The sequence below is a fragment of the Tachypleus tridentatus genome, chromosome 11, assembly GCF_004210375.1.
Source record: "Tachypleus tridentatus isolate NWPU-2018 chromosome 11, ASM421037v1, whole genome shotgun sequence".
NCBI lineage: Eukaryota > Metazoa > Arthropoda > Merostomata > Xiphosura > Limulidae > Tachypleus > Tachypleus tridentatus.
The window spans coordinates 647,004-659,731 of NC_134835.1; the positions used below are offsets into that span (position 1 = coordinate 647,004).

General features: G+C 41.6%; 1 protein-coding gene across 2 annotated transcripts; it reads right to left on the reverse strand.

The window, feature by feature from the left end:
* Nucleotides 1-5,749: 5,749 nt before the first annotated feature.
* On the reverse strand, nt 5,750-12,152 carry LOC143231570 (uncharacterized). Of its 2 annotated transcripts, none has more exons than XM_076466087.1 (2): nt 11,598-12,152; nt 5,750-8,336 (listed from the first exon to the last, which is right to left on the reverse strand). In XM_076466087.1, exon 2 carries the CDS (start codon nt 7,952-7,954, stop codon nt 7,577-7,579), a length of 378 nt encoding a protein of 125 aa, XP_076322202.1. In that variant the 5' UTR covers nt 7,955-8,336; nt 11,598-12,152; the 3' UTR covers nt 5,750-7,576. The 2 variants fall into 2 exon arrangements, with proteins under 2 accessions (XP_076322202.1, XP_076322201.1); XM_076466086.1 differs by lacking the exon at nt 5,750-8,336 and adding an exon at nt 9,392-11,101.
* Nucleotides 12,153-12,728: the final 576 nt, after the last annotated feature.

A 12,728-nucleotide genomic window follows, 5' to 3' on the forward strand; every position in this document is an offset into this window, starting at 1 on the left:
ATCATGTCTTGATCTTAAGAGTAGGAATCGAAGATTCCAACTTGACAAGTGCTAGGCCACTGTCTCGATAACTGGAATAGAGTAACCCGTCGGTCATGCAAGGCGGAAGATGACACCAGCTCTTCACGGCCTTTTTAATTAGATTGTCCATTTCTCTCAATAATGTACCACTCGATGCTCCCAATTCGAGTTGGTAAAGGAGCCGGGGTACCGCAAAACGGTTGAGAACGGTTGGTGTGGTTTTAGTGGTACCCTCGAGATGTTACCTATCCACTTCTCGAGGAGAGGAAGTACAGGCTCGCTGTACACCCCGGTTTATGGACAGACATTGGCCCCTAGGTAACGGTAAGATTGTTCGGGTCCAATCATCGGGAGTCCTTCGCCATTAACTGTCCATGGTGAACAATTATTGACGGTAAAGGTCTTACTGGACCCCCTAATCAGCATTCCGGCACTCTTCGAGATGTTCAGTGAGAGGCCGTTACCCAAACAGTAATCGTTCACGGTGTTCAACATTTCATGTAAGCTAGCATGGTCTTTTGCCAGCACTGCCATATCATCAGCATACGCCAAAGTAGAAACTGGATCCAGCTTCTTGTTTAGCGATATGCCTCGGCCAACCTCTTCGATCTTACGGATGAGAGAATCCAGGGCAATGTTGAACAAAATAGGAGACATGGGGTCCCCTTGTTTAACGCCTCTGTAGAGGTGAATAGGTTTGGTATTCTCGATACCAACCCTAAATGACGTTACACCATCTTGATACATGTCCCCTACAAGTCGGACGAAATGTGGGTGGACATGAAATCTGGCAAGGCTGGCTAGAAGATGTTCGTGGCCAACCATATCAAAGGCTTTACACAGGTCTAAAAAGGCCATAGCCAGAGTCCCATTTCGCTTGGCTTTCCTCATGATGGAACGGAGCAGGAAGATGTTGTCTCTGCAATCAGTTTGAGGAATAAAACCACGCTGTCTGGGATTTATCTGCACGGCCTGCTCGAGGCGACGGGCCATAATCCTGGAATATAACCTAAGCACGATGGAGGATATCGTGATAGGTCTCCAGTTTTTGACCTCGTGCAGATTACTCGATCCTTTCGGAAGGAGCATCGACTTATTGATCTTCATGCATTCAGGAATGCGGCCCGTGAATAACCAGATGTTATACAGACTTGCCTAGGAGGCGTCGATACCATACTTAAGGCGGTAGAGTAAGAAAGGAAGAGTGATCTTATCGGGAAACTGGCCCCTCTCTTCATGCCTTGAAGTGCCTGACTCACTTCGGATGATGTTATTGGTTCCAGAATACTGGTGTTGTCTGTCCTGGGTGGAAATGGACAGCCGTCAAAATTGACGTTATTATTCGCAACACTGTAGACATGATCGTAATGGTCTTTCACCTGATCTTTACTGAGGGGACATCTGACAGCATCCTGGCCGTCTAATATCTCCTCAAGTAGGCGTTTTCGTTCAAAATCGAACATTCTCTGGAACATTTTAAAGCGTTCTACCCTGTGGAACCACCTCTTGTATGGCCTTCAAGCATGATTAATGACTTTAAGAGCCTGCGTCGAAGTTCTCTCGTTTCTCCATGTTGTCTGAGAATGGGCGATCTCGTCAACCCATGTTTGGTCACAACTTCGACCTCCTGCCAGGTTGCTTCGTCGAGTCCCTTCTGATCTCTCAGCTGACATATGTACGGACAAAACTTAGAAGTCCAGTCGGGGATATTAATCCCTTCCCAGTCGAGCTCCTCGTACTGAACGACGTCAGCAGGATCTCCACGACTCTTGATGGTGTGTGAAGCAGTGCAGACGGGCAAATTTTGTTTATTAAGATCTCGGCGTTTGTCAGAGATCTGTTTTGGAGTTTTGCCGGGTAGATGTTCTGCACAAAGAACATTGATGTTCTTTGGCCCGAGTATACTACTACCATCTCTCGGAGGGTTCGTACTTCTTCCTAATTAATCGGTTATTTTTAACCGGGTGCAAGCCTTAGTCTGATTCCGGTCTCCTGGTGAGATCTGCGCCGCGGTTTCGCGCTCTGCTGTCGTTGATTTTTCAGGTAGTCTCCACTTGTAGTATTGGTGCCTGACTGTGTCAGACAGACAGATCTAGGTAGGAATTTTGGTTAAATTATTATTTCGTTCTGGTCGAACGAAAAATAACCAGGGCAGTCAGAAACTACAGTTTCTCTTCACCCCACACAAGGCAAGAATAAATTAACGAACTGATTACGGAAAAAGATGATTGGGCTGAAGTGGCGTGTAAGTTGTTCGACTTGCACGATGGTCACAAATTACCTGGAAGTCGATAGTTTATTGAATTCGATTGAGGAGCGTCAGGAGAAACTGAGAAAGAGTTGCCGGCCAGGGAGACAACGAAGAATGACGAGGAAGGTCCAGTATCACATCCACCAAAGTTCGCATAATCACATCGTGAAAGAAGAAGTGGTTTGCGTTAACACAGAGTGAGCGAGCAGAGAGATGCAAGCAGTGCGTCAGCTTAGTTTTATCTTCTGATTTTATAATATACATCTTGAACTTTTAAATTGACTAAAATGTGTTCTGGGAGGCCTCTTTTCAGGGCTAGGATCTATAAACCCAAAGTAAGAGGAATTTTGATGTGGGGGGAAACGGGAGTACCCCGAGAAATCCCACTTTCACTGGTGAGGCGCCAAAAAAACTCAACCTTACCAGTGACAGAAGTCGTGGAAATGAAAAAGAGAACATGAATGGTTAGACACTTGAGTTTACATTCAGGGCGTGTATGTAATTATAAGGCGAGAGGTATCGCTGCCAAGAGCGTGGGGTGGCTGCTAATCGTGGAATTTGTTTTGTTAATGATGTACGGTTATTTGCTTTTTTATAGTAGTTGGCTGCAAGATAAATGAGTCTCTTCTTAAGAGGCGGGATGGAGCTCGCTTTACTGACGTATGCTAACGGGGTGTATCTGGGCAGGCGAAGCGCAAGACGAATGGCAAGATTTTGGGCCCATTGTAATTTCTTACGATGGGAAGAGGGAGCGTTTACCGTGATCATGCTACCATCTTCAATTATCGGTCGAATGTATGTTCTGTAAATGGCGAGGATCGTGTTGGATCTACATCCTTGGACTATACTACCAATACGTCTGAGGTAGTTGATTCGTTTATAGACTTTAGAAAGTATGGTTTGAAAGTGATTTGTCCATGTAAGTCATCTATTAAATGTAATGCCCAAGAATTTTACAATAGACGAAAATTTAATTTCGGTGTTCATAATTTTAAGTTTAACTTTGGAAATAGATTTGTTTTTTCTCCCAATTTTGCGTTTAAATATTATGGCCTGTGTTTAGTGGCATTTAGTGCAACCCGCCAGGTATTACACCAGGCGGTAATGCTATCTACTGTGGATTGGACTTTCGCGGCGGCGAGGAGGGGATCGCGTGACATGCTCCATACCGCGATATCGTCGGCATATTGCGACGCATGAGTATATTTGAGCTGAGGAAAGGGGATATCATTAACATAGAGAATATACAACAGAGGGCTGAGTACTGACCCTTGGGGAACACCTGCCGAGAGGCGAACAGTGTGAGATATAGTGTTATTGATTCTAACTTTAACTGTTCTATTGTCGAGAAAGCTGGTCCATCTCGTTAGGTTGGGCGGAAGAACAAATTGGAGGAGTTTGAATTTAAGCCTCTGGTGCCAGACTGAATCAAAGGCTTGTTTCACGCCTAAAAATAAGCCGAGCGTGGTGTGATTTCTATTAAATCCTTGTGTAACTGATTCGGTTAACCGAACCAAATGATCAGCTGTCTGCCTGTTTTTCCGGGAAGCATTTTGTATTTCAGAAAGTAGCTCCTCACTTTCCAAATACCATGTAATTCGAATGGCTAATATTTTTTCAAGCAATTTGCCAATGTTGTTAATTAAGCTGATGGGTCTATAGTCTTTGGGGTTACTGGATGCAGGGTTTGTTTTAGGTATTACTTTAATTATGGGTGATTTGCATGAAGGCAGATAGTAGCCTGAATAAAAAGAGAGGTTAAATAAGGCTGTTAGATGTCTTAAGAATGAAGGTGATGCTTTTTTGAGAATGATATTTCGTATACCATCCTCACCTGGGGCACTGTTTTTTAATGTTTTAATTATTAATTTTATCTCAACTAGTGTTATTGGTTTGATTAGTTTTTGAAGAGCAGTAGAGTAGACATTGCTATTGTGGGGAAGACAGCACGGGAAATGCGAACTGAATGCTGTTATATTATTTTGAATAAAATTTTGAATGTTACCCAGATGAGTATGATTAAAGTGCGGCAAGTTAGGAGTGGCGAAAACCTGCTTATAGTAATCAGCTAATAAGTTGGCTTTCTCGAAGTCATTGGTTGCTGAGCTGTTATTATGTTTTAAATTGGGAATCCTATTGGTTGAACTTAGGTCACGGTAGGAATTTTGGTTAAATTATGATTTCGTTCATTACGAACGAAAAATAACCAGGGGCGGTCAGAAACTGCTGTTTCTCTTCACCCCACACATGGCAAGAATAACTAGTGTAAGTGAGAATAGAAGTGATGGAGTAAGGTTCCAATGGCTGGCGAATGGTTTATTTTTCCGAATGTGATGGTCATAGATGACCGCGAGTCTAATATGGTATAAATTTTCATCAGGAGGAGCGTCATGAAGAGCTGAGAGTTAGCACAGTAAGGCCCGCCGAAGAGAGGACGAAGGGAGATCCAGAACCACATCCACAGGCTTACGATGAGATGTGTTTAGATTGATTGACGTGAAGAGAGCAGGGAGATGCAAACACAGTGCGTCGACATGGACAGGAGTTGTTGTCACGAGACGTTATGATTATTTGAAATTTTGAGAACTAAAATGATAATAGAATTTATGTTTGAATACAGTAAGTCAAATGACGTGCCTCTTTTCAGGGCCGGGATCTATAGATCCTATCAAACGGAAATTTAGCTGTGGAGGGAAACGGGAGTACCCCGAGAAAACCCACTTTCACTGGTGAGGCGCCGAAAGAAACCAACCTCACCAGTGCCCGATGCTGAAAAGGAGAACATAAATGGTTATACACTTGAGTTTACATTCAGGGCGTGTATGTAATTATAAGGCGAGAGGTATCGTTGCCACGAGCACGGGGTAGCTGCTAATAGTGGAATTTGGTTTGTTAATGGTGTCCGGTTTTTTGCTTTCTTATAGTATTTAGCTGCAAGATAGATGAGTCTCTTTTTGAGAGGCGGGATGGAGCTAGCTCTATTAATGTATGCTAAAGAAGTATATCTGGGAAGACGGAGCGCGAGACGGATGGCCAGATTTTGGGCTTGTTGCAATTTCTTAAGATGGGTGGAGGGAGCGGATACAGTAATCATGTTACCGTATTCGATTATTGGCCGAATATAGGTTTTGTAGATGGCGAGAATCGTGCTAGATCTACACCCACGGACTATGCTGCTGATGCGTCTTAGGTAAAAGATACGTTTATAAATTTTAGAAAGGATTGACTGAAAGTGATTTGTCCATGTTAGCTTTCTGTTAAATATGATGCCCAGGAATTTAATAGTAGACGAAAATTTAATTTCAGTGTTTGCCAATTTCAGTTTGACTTTGGGAAGGGATTTATTCTTCCGCGTAATTTTACGTTTAAATATTATGGCCTGCGTTTTGGAGGCATTGAGTTCTACTCGCCAGGTATTACACCAGGTGGTAATTTTGTCTAATGTGGCTTGAACTTTCGTGGCAGCGAGGAGGGATCACGTGATATGCTCCATACCGCGATATCGTCGGCATATTGCGACGCATAAGTATGTTTGAGCGGCGGGTTGAAGTTACAACTACTTTTAAACTTCCTCCAGAATGTGGCCAGATCTTTATAAGAATTATCTAGAGATGCACAAAACTCGGACCAGTTTTGATCTCTTTGTTCGTTAATGCGGCGCTTGATGAGGTTGGTCACCCGGTTAATTTGGGTTTTAATCATAGGGTTTCGGGAAGTTATAAATTGACGTCTCAGTTTGCGCCTTTTGGTGATCAGTAAATGTACTTCTCTAGTTAGTTTCCAAGAATTTGGATGACTAATAATACGACGTTTGGGAATCATTTTGTGTATAGCATCAGTTGTTGCGTTAGTGATGTGAAGTAGATAGTCATCAATAGATTCTGTGTCGTTTGCCTGAGTAATGACTGGAGGTAAATTTCGGTCAAGAAATTCTCAGAAAGAGTTCCAATTCGCGGCCGAGTAATAAAAAAGATTTGGTTGAGTGTTTGGGGTTTGAGGATAGGCACCATTTAAAGTAACAGATATGGGGTAGTGATCACTTCCGATATCATGGTGGACTGTGAAATCTTGAATGTAGGGGGATATTTTTGTCGTGTATAATGCAAGGTCCAGAATGTCTTGGGTCCCATCATGGTGAGTATGAGTTCGGATATTGTTGCCTAATATGAGATCATGCTGAGAAATAAAATTATTAAGAATTAGACCATTTTGGTTGATTGACCTACAGTTAAAATTGCTGTGTTTGGAATTGAGGTCGCCAATAATAATTGAGTACCGAAAGCTATTAACTACATGGAGGAGTAAATTCGTGTTAGGGGTGGAAGAAGGGGGAAATATAGATACCAAGGATTGCTATTTTGATTAGGGTAGATAGATTTATGGAGGCAAGAATGTACTCATTAGTTGTGTCGATACAGAAGTCGGGAAATGATACATTAAGTTGTGTCAAGTGGAGTATGGCGATACCTCTGCGACCTGGACTTTTAGGTTTATTGATACATTGATAGCCTGGTAGGCTGAAATTACTATTCTCATTTAGAAGTGTTTCACTAATGATTATTAAATGGATGCTTTCTTTTTTGCATAATTTAAGTAATTCATATTTTTTGTGTCTGAAGTCGCCCTGAATGTTAACCGCCAAAATTTTTAGGAACTTACCTCAATTTGGTCCGTTGTGATATTATGAAGCATGATCTCTTCAAATTCCTCAGGGCTGAACGGTTGAAACTCAAAATAGTGGGGCATAGAATTTGCAATTCCTCTAAACATTTCTTTCTCGGATTCGTATTGACCTCCCCAAGCTTTACGTATAGTCTCAGCAACAAACCCTACTATACTTATAATGAGTCGTTTATGCATCTTCTTAGACTTGGAAGTTTCACGACTACGGACTGTAGCCTCGGCGTAGGTCCGCTTGCGAGATGAAGGGGCTGAGGTAGCAGCTGGCTGGGGCTGCTGGACTTGCTTCTGGGTTGTTGGCTTGACGGTATTGCTGGTCAGTGTTTAAACGGTCCATGTTAGTCGTTGGGTTAGTCGTCTTAAGATTCGCCGACAAGCTGGAATTGAGGAATTTTCCTCGTTTTAGAGCAAGGACTTGGAAATATTTGGGGCAACCACGATAGGAAGCCGCGTGAGGGCCTTAGCAGTTAGCGCAGCATGTGTTTTCCCTGTTTCTTGGGCAATCTTTTACTGTATGTAATCCACTGCATCTGACGCATCTGGGAGTAGCTTTGCAGGCGTTTTTGGCATGACCAAATTTCTGGCAATTGAAACACTGTAGCTACAGCAGGTTGCCTGGACTCTTCAACTCGGAGTTTTAAAAAACGACATGGTTATGCCCTTAGCAATTAGTTGATCGGCTAGAGCTATGTCGTTTATGGTAATTCGAACGAGCGGCGTGGGGAGGCCGTTCTTGGCCGATTTTATTCGTTCAATTTTGGATACTTTGATGCCTTGACTGGCTAATTCCTCTTGAATTTCTTGTTGGCTGATGTCACTATCGAGCCCACGAATAACAACTTGCTTAGCGGGAGGTCGGTCACCCGGAACATGTATATTTAACTTGACTTCATTGAAAGCTTCTGGAGGCCGTGGTTTCAGGAGTTTCACGTAATCCTTCGGTTCTTTACTTTTGATGACTAAGCTACCTCGGGGAAGGCGGCGAACCTCAATAAACGTCATGGAGGGAAAAAAGAGCTTGGAGGTGTTTCGCGATATCTGGCTGGCGGGTAGTCGCAGGGATTCCCTCCACTATGATTGCCGGTGGCAAAACTGTTTTCTTCGATTGTGCGTGAGCGGTTTGGGAGGCTTCAAGGTCAGACCCTTTCAACTTTTGTCCGCGTTCATTGCCGTCAGACTTGGCTGGAGAGCTCCGGGGGGAATTCCGGCCAGTGACCGAAGAGCTGCTTGTGTCAAGATCAGATGACACACTGGGCGATTCGCCTTCGGAGGAAGGCATGTCTGCCACTGTAGACTCGAGGAGTTCTAGTTGGTTACTGTCTGAAAGCGGCGGTCCGGAGGCTCGTGTTCTCATTGCCGAGATGTTGAGACGTTAAGACAAGCCCTGAAAAGGGCTTAAATCTATTCTGAGAAAATACTCTTGGTTTAAGAGTTAAAATACAGACACACGAGATGAGAATAGTTTGACCAAAAAATACTTAGACTGGGACTTACGTAACTTGAGATGCTTGTTATGGAAAAGGAAAGAAGTCGATGAAAGCTCCGTCATCTATCAATCCATCCGATAAACTTCCTAAAACCACCTGACTGTGTCAAAAGCTTTTTGTATATTTAAGAATACCGCTAGTGTAGCTTGGAGTTTATTGAACCCTGTAAAGTTGTTTCTATTAGTCGCACAAGGTGATCTGTAGTTTGTCTGTTTTTTACAGCCTGCGTTCTGAATATTAGACAGAATGTTGTCGTTTTCTAATTTCCAAAGCAATTTGTTTGTGATAATTTTCTCCAGTAGTTTGCCGATACAATTTAATAAACAAATTGGTCTGAAGTCACTAGGGTGTTGCGAGTGAGAACCTTTCTTGGGGATTAGGATAATAACAGCTGATTTCTATGCATTTGGTAAATAACCAGAAAGAAAGGAGAGGTTAAAAAGGTTAGTGAGGTGTAAAAGAAGTTCGTTAAATGAATTTTTAAGTATTATATTTGGTATGTAATCTTCTCCTGGGGTTTTGTTTTAAGTTTACTTATGTGTTTCTTGATCTCTACTGTAGAGATTGGGGTTGTAATATTATTAGTGGTGCGAATATGAGTAAGGTCAATTGGGAAGTTGACTGAGAAAAAAGTTTGCTATTGTCTGTGATAATAGTTTACTTTAGACTAGTGTTTGTTAAAAGTTTTCCAAAAGGAGGCTGGGTTAGGTTTGAGGCTAGCAAGTTTAATACAAAAGTTGTTCCAGTTTTCTTTTTGTTGTAATCTTATGAGACGTTCTATGTTGTTTTTGACTTGGTTAATTTGTGGTTTAAGTAATGGATTGTGTGTAGCGATAATTCGCGGCGAAGCTTTCTTCTTGTAATGATCAGAGAGTGAATTTTGGGGTTAGTTTCCAGGTATTAGGTGTGTTCTGTGTAGGTTTGGTTGGGACTACTTGCTGAATAGTTTTTGATATGGAAGTGGAAATTTTTTGATAATAGCGTTCTATGTCGTCTATAGTGTTTGCAAGTTTTAAGTGTTCGGGGAGGAGTGTCTAAGATGTGGTTAAAGGACAGCCAGTTAATCTTAGAAAAGTTAAAGGAGTTATTAGGGGTTTTAGTGAATGTAGTTCTGATGGAATTATTCCAGATGGGGTTACTTAATTGGAAGGATAAGGGGTTATGATCTCCTCCGATGTTATCGTGTACCTTGAAGTTATGTACTAGGTGTGTGATTGATGGGGTAGCGATCGCCAGATCAATTACACTTTGTGTTCCATTATGATGTGTATCTGTCGGTGAGTTGTTATTGATTACATTTAAGTTGTGTGTGTGCATGAAGTAGGCTAGAATTCTGCCAGAAGTGTTTACAGTGTATCCGCGGAGTGTAGGATGCGACGCGTTAAGGTCGCCGAGTATAACTACATTATTAAATGTGTTAATAATGGAGTACAGAAATGTAATGTAAGGGGTGAACTGGGGATATATACAGGGTGAGCCAAAAGTAGGTGGACAGTAAAAAAAACATTTATTTAGAGATCACGTATACGTACAACTATATGTAATAAGACAATTATATTAATGAAAATAAAATGTTATTTATTAACGCAAATGCTCAAATTGTTTTCCTTCTTGATTTACACAGATTTGAAGTCTACCTCTTACGCTTCGACAACCATTTTTGCACAAGTCACTCTGGGCATTAATTTCTTGAAATGCATCTCTTATGTAATTTTTTAAATCACCGACACTTGGTTTTTGACTATAAACTTTTTCCTTGAGTACTCCCCGAAAGAAAAAATCCATAGGGGGTCAAGTCCGGTGAACGTGTCGGCCAATCGATTGGACCTCTTTGACCAATCCATTTCAATGGAAATGTTTCATCAAGATACTCACGAACTCCTTTGGAATAATGTGGAGGGGCCCCATCTTGTTGAAAATAAAAGTCATGTAAATTAGGTTGTTGCTGTAACTGGGGAACAATTTGATTCCTTAGAATTTCGAGATACTTATCTCCTGTAATTGTTCCGTCCAAAAAAAAAATGGTCCATAAACACCAGAACTTGAAATACCACCCCAAACATTGACACCAGGCTGATTTAGCTGTTGTTCTAATGTTAAATGCATGTTCTCACTATACCAGTAAACACAATTATGTCTATTGACATGACCGGATAATTTAAAAGAAGCTTCATCACTCCACACAATGTTATCTAAAATTCCTGGGTTTTCTTTAATCTTGTTCAGCATAATTTCACTAAATTGCAGTCACCTGTCTGGATCATCCTCCAATAAGCCATGAATTAGTTGTGGTCGATAGGGTTTCAACCCAATTTGCGTTATAATTCGCCTAATAGAGGTTTGTGGTATGTTCAATTCCATAGAAGCTCTTCTGGTGGACTTGTTTGGACTTTGAACAAATGCATCGGCAACACGTTGCTTATTATTCTCTGTACAGGCTGTTTTGGGTCGACCAGTTTTAGCAGTATTAAGGATTGAGCCAGTGGCGTTGAATTTGTCACGGATACGGTAAATGGTTTGTCTTTTTGGAGCTGGAGTATCAAATGTTTCAACCCACTTTCTCCTTACGGTTTCAGTATTTTGAGATTTCCAATACTCTTTTAACACCCATATTCTTTTATCTGTATTTAAAGTATTTGACATTATGGGTTCTATTAACAATCTAAAAAAAAAAGAAAACAGATTAAGTTAAAACAAATGTAATTATAAAATTGTAATTATATAACACAAATAATATAGTTGCAACATAGTTATAATATACAATTGCATTAATATAACCGATACATAAACCTATTCCAAATGCTGTCCACCTACTTTTGGTTCACCCTGTATAGCCAAAAGGGTTATGTCAGGTAGTGATGGTGATTTGATGTTACAAAGTATATATTCATGGGAAGTTGGTATGTTGTGCTCAATCAAGGTGATGTTTAAGTTCTGTTTGTGTAAAAGTGCAATACCTCTGGTGTGAGTGGTTTTAGGTTTAGAAATAACCTTGTAATGGGGGAGTCGGAAATAGTTGTTATTGGTGAGTAAAGTTTCATTAATTGTAATAATAGAAGCATCTAAGTTAATAGCTAAATCTAAAAGTTCGTATTTTTTGTAATTAAGTCCACCTTGAATATTAATATGTAAGAAGGTGAGGAAATTTTTGGGCTTACCTATTCGGAGGCTTCGGAGAGTCCATCGGTGATGTGTTGGTCGGGGATATCGGGTGATAAACCTCGGATCATAAGATAGTCTTGAGCTGCTTTACATGCCGCTAAGAGGAACTAGTCACGATCGAGATTTTCGTTAGCAGCAGCAACCAGAACTTTAACGATGAATGCGATGACTTGTGAAGGCTTAATGACTGGCTGAATGGCAAGTTGTACTTCAGTTGGCTCTTGTTCCCTGTATCGTGGTTGTGGTGTTTGTTTTACTGTGTCAGCATAACTGCGGGTTTGTTGTTGTTTGCTAGTAGATGGTTGATTGACAAAGGTGGTTTGTTGAGGTAGAGTTGGGAACTTGCCGATAGGTACTGGTGCGGTTTGCACAAGTGGAGTCTTCGAGAATTTTGCCTTGATAGCGGCAACAAACTGGAATTTGGGGCAGCCTCGGAAACATGCCGCGTGTGGACCTCCACAGTTACTACACGTGGTGTCGTTCCTTTCTTTTGGGCAGTTGCTGATGGTATGATCGCCTGAGCATCGAACGCAGCGTGTTTTGGCGGTACAAGCGTTTTTTCGTGTGTCCAAAACGCTGACAGTTAAAACACTGTAAGATATTATTATCAGGGAAGTTAGGCTCCTCGAATCGAAAACGACGGAACCACAGAATGACTCCGTTTTTCAGGAAGGAGGGGGCCTGGGTGATGTCAGTGACATTGATTTTGATAAGAGGCGTGACTTGCTGCGTTTCGCTGATCTTATTCTAGAGAAGTTAGAAAATTTAACTTCACGTAGTATTAATTCCTCGTCAATTTCTTGGTCCTAGGTATCGAGAGGTATACCTCGGATGACGATGGTTTTTCTGGGGGGAGTCTGAAGGTACCCGTTGAGTTAAGGGGATACCACCGAAAGCATCCGTTGGCCATGCTTTGAGAAGAATGGCGTAGTCTTTAGGACATTCGGTTTTGATAAGTATTCCACCACGGGGTAATCGGCGAACGTTGTTGAACTTGACGCTTGGGAATAGTCGTTTAAGTTCAGCAGCTATTTGTAGTTGTCTTACTGTCGCGGGGATACCCTCTGCAATAATTGCAGATGGCATTTTAGTAGTAGCGGAGTTAGAGGAAGAGTTGGTAGCTTTTG

Bases quoted from the DNA above. Each gene is read 5' to 3' on its own strand.
- LOC143231570 (XM_076466086.1), bottom strand. From the start codon at position 11,623: ATGGACTCTCCGAAGCCTCCGAATAG. The intron at 11,102-11,597 runs GTAAGCCCAAAA...TTTTTTTTTTAG, and splicing joins TCTCCGAAGCCTCCGAATAG to ATTGTTAATAGAACCCATAA.